The sequence below is a fragment of the Acyrthosiphon pisum genome, chromosome X, assembly GCF_005508785.2.
Source record: "Acyrthosiphon pisum isolate AL4f chromosome X, pea_aphid_22Mar2018_4r6ur, whole genome shotgun sequence".
Taxonomy (NCBI): Eukaryota; Metazoa; Arthropoda; class Insecta; order Hemiptera; family Aphididae; genus Acyrthosiphon; species Acyrthosiphon pisum.
The window spans coordinates 37,501,397-37,504,807 of NC_042493.1; the positions used below are offsets into that span (position 1 = coordinate 37,501,397).

The window sequence follows — 3,411 nt, forward strand, 5'->3', positions numbered from 1 at the left end:
TAATTTATATATTACAAAACAATAATAATGACGTGTATATTAGTTATTATCTAATAAAATAATTAAGACATTAAACTACTAACTAATGTTTTGAAAATTAAAAAGTACAATAATTATTATACAAAATAAATAAACAAATAACTTTTAACTTTCAAGCATACCTATAGTATATTGATACTTGAATAGTATACAATTAGCGACATGTTATATAATGGTAAGTGAACGTGTAAATATTAATTTGTAATACAGTTTTATTTCCAAATATTAATTAAATAAAAATAAAATGCTGTATAGACTATAGTAGGTGTAGAATAGATCACTGTAAGGAACGTGTTTAATTTGAATAATGCCGCCCTAAGTGATTGAAAAATCTTCACTGCGCTATTCACTGCCATAATCAGTTAGTTGCTGTCATACCATGATTTAAGATAATACTGGTTAGACGACGAGTAGAGATAATTGATTTTTTTGTGACTGGCAAATTGAATCGCCATATCAGCAGCTGCTATAGAACTAATGCATAGCGCTGCCAGTGTGCATTTCGTGAACTAGATATTATCATTTTTTCCCGGGCTTTTGAAATAAGTTTTAAAGCATGATTTAAAAATTTTAAATATATCTTTAACATGATTTAAGATAATATTATCTTAATTTATGTCCATAATCCATGATATTATAAAGCATGAATTGTTTGTATAGAAACACCTAGTTATTCTTATTACAAGATTTATAGAAATATATATTCACGAATACAATAATTTTAAATATTATATTAAAATGAAATGTTGTATTCCATTCTGCAATGAATTCAATTCTAGTACTTTTAGTGTGCCTAAAAATGTATTTCATGTATGGCAAAATTCACTAAACATAAAATTGAAATCAAATTCAAGAATTTGTGAAAAACATTTTAAAAAAGAGGATATTATAAGGACATGGGTTTCAGGTAGCAAACAAGAGAACCAGTATACAGTATGTATATTTGATTATTATTCCTACTATACTACTTCAATAGGTAGATACTTAAGTACTATAAAATATCATTGTTTTTCAAATGTTAACTAGTGTAAAACTGTACTTTAAAAAATTAACAAATCTACGTATAGGTATAATTTTAATTGTTTTAAGATATGTTATAAAAGACCAAAACTTCGGGAAGGAGCTATTCCTACAATTAGTGATACAACAGAGCAAAATATATTGACAGATTTATCAACTTCAGAAATGGTGCAGTATTGAATTTATTATTTACTCAAAAACATATTATATATAAATGTAAATGAAACTTGTTAATTAAATAGGTAGGCGGTAATAAAGGTGAATCAAGACTATACTGAAAGCAATGATCGATCAATATTTTTCAATTCTAACAGTAATAACTCAATCTCAATGACAGTGGCGCCGAACTAAAATTTAATTGGAGGGGCAACTACATATTTGGGATACCCACCCACCCACCCAAAAAATGACCAGATAGGTGACCCCCAACACTCAATTTTAATAAAGATTAATTACTTACCTAACTACAAGGTGATTAAAATGTTATAAATGACATAATGACTTATAAATAATAATTTATACACCAGGATTGGGTGCTAATGCTATAATCCTTTTTACTAGCGCAAAGATAAAATGTAGTATTATATTATATTGATGATTGATCACCATTTATATATATATATATATATACAAAACGAATTTATTACTCATCAAAATAACAGAAAAAAAAAACATAAAAATAAAATCCATCAATGTGTTACCAACAACACACAATATTGAAAATAAATGTTATGTGTTAAATTTACATAGGTAAAATAATTAAAACTGAAAACCTAAAACAGGCATTAAAATAATTATAATTTATTTATGTTAGTAATTTTAAAAGAACTGGACTATATGATGAGAAACATTTGATGACTTCATCTGTATCTATTGGAATATCCTTTTCACATGAAATTATCATGAGTGATTCTAAGCGTTCTTCACACATTGTTGATCTGAGACGTGTTTTAATCAATTTCAATTTAGAAAATGCACGTTCTGGAGAAGCACTTGATACAGGAAGAGTAAGTGCAATGCAAAGTGCAGTATAGAGTGAAGGAAAAATATTTTTCAACTCAGATCTGTTGCATACTTCAAATAGCATATGTATTGTATCTTGTGGTTTTTCGTCTTCCTCAGAACTGTCTTCATCGGTGTTTTGGTCATCATTATCATCAGAATTTAAAACATCTGTAAAATCATGATCTAGTTCATGTAGTTTTTCTGGAAGTTTCACCAACTTTTCAAATTCAAAATAAGTGTTTGCGAATTGTAAATATTCTCGTCTCAAATTCACTGCAGATACAAACTTCCCATATACCTGCTCAAAAGCATTAAAAGCATCAATAGGAAGTCTTAAATTATTGGGTTCTGCTACTTCTTTAAGTCGTTTTTTTTGGAAAAGTGATATATCTTTAAATAAAGGCGTAGAATGCTCATTGAATCTTTCAGTTACTTGTGTGCAAACAATGTCTATAACAGTATAAAAAGTTTTTATTTTAAAATTATCTATAGGACTGATTATAGGTTGATCATCTGTCGCCATTTCACCTGGCATTTTTTTTATACGTCTGGTGCGAATATCTGTGAGAGGGATCATGTCAAAATCATTAGTTCTGGAATCCAAAAATGTGTTCTTTTCGTTAACAATTATATTGAATTGTATTTCATTTCTAAGTTCTTGCATTTTTTTGAGAACAAATTGAACATAAGATACAGCATTTAAAAGATCCACATTTTTTCCTTGTAAAAATTTGCTTAGTGGATTAACTAAATCAAATATTTTCCTAAATGTTAACCCTGTTAAAATAAATCTCTCAGATAATAAATAATCAAGTAAGCTCTTTGCTTTAACACTACAAACACGATCAGATGATGAATCGGTTTGTAAGTAGTATAATAAGTCTATAAGTGCATCATATGTATCAAATGCCGTTTTGAGTGCACTTGCATGTGATGACCATCTAGTAGTTGAAACCCTTTTTAACCTTCGAAGGGGTTTGCCTGGGTATCGCTTTTTTTGATAATCAGAGTATAGACCACCACGTTTTTTGCTGCTTCCTACATAATCGTACAAGGTTTCTAAATTTCCAAACAAATCCCTTGCTTCTACACAACTACTGACTGCATCAACTACAACAAGACTAATCCTATGTGCCCAACACCAAACATAAGTTGCAGATGGATTATGTGTTTTGACAATCGATTGAAGCCCATTGTAAGCACCTCTCATTGATGCTGCCCCATCATAAGATTGACCTACGAGATTTTGTTTCCAATCTAGATTCATTTCTTTGCAAATATCTTCAAACATTGTAAAAATATGTTGCCCGGTAGTCAATACTGTTTCTCGAACTGCCACCAAACGTT

The 3,411-nt window shown here is 29.1% G+C and overlaps 1 protein-coding gene across 1 annotated transcript; it reads right to left on the minus strand.

Annotated features, from left to right (window-relative positions):
• Window positions 1-1,864: 1,864 nt before the first annotated feature.
• Window positions 1,865-3,355, minus strand: LOC103307886 (zinc finger MYM-type protein 1-like). Its single transcript, XM_008180306.1, has one exon. It carries the CDS (start codon window positions 3,353-3,355, stop codon window positions 1,865-1,867), a length of 1,491 nt encoding a protein of 496 aa, XP_008178528.1.
• Window positions 3,356-3,411: the final 56 nt, after the last annotated feature.

Coding starts and splice junctions, on each gene's coding strand:
- LOC103307886 (XM_008180306.1), bottom strand. CDS start 3,355: ATGTTTGAAGATATTTGCAAAGAAATGAATCTAGATTGGAAACAAAAT.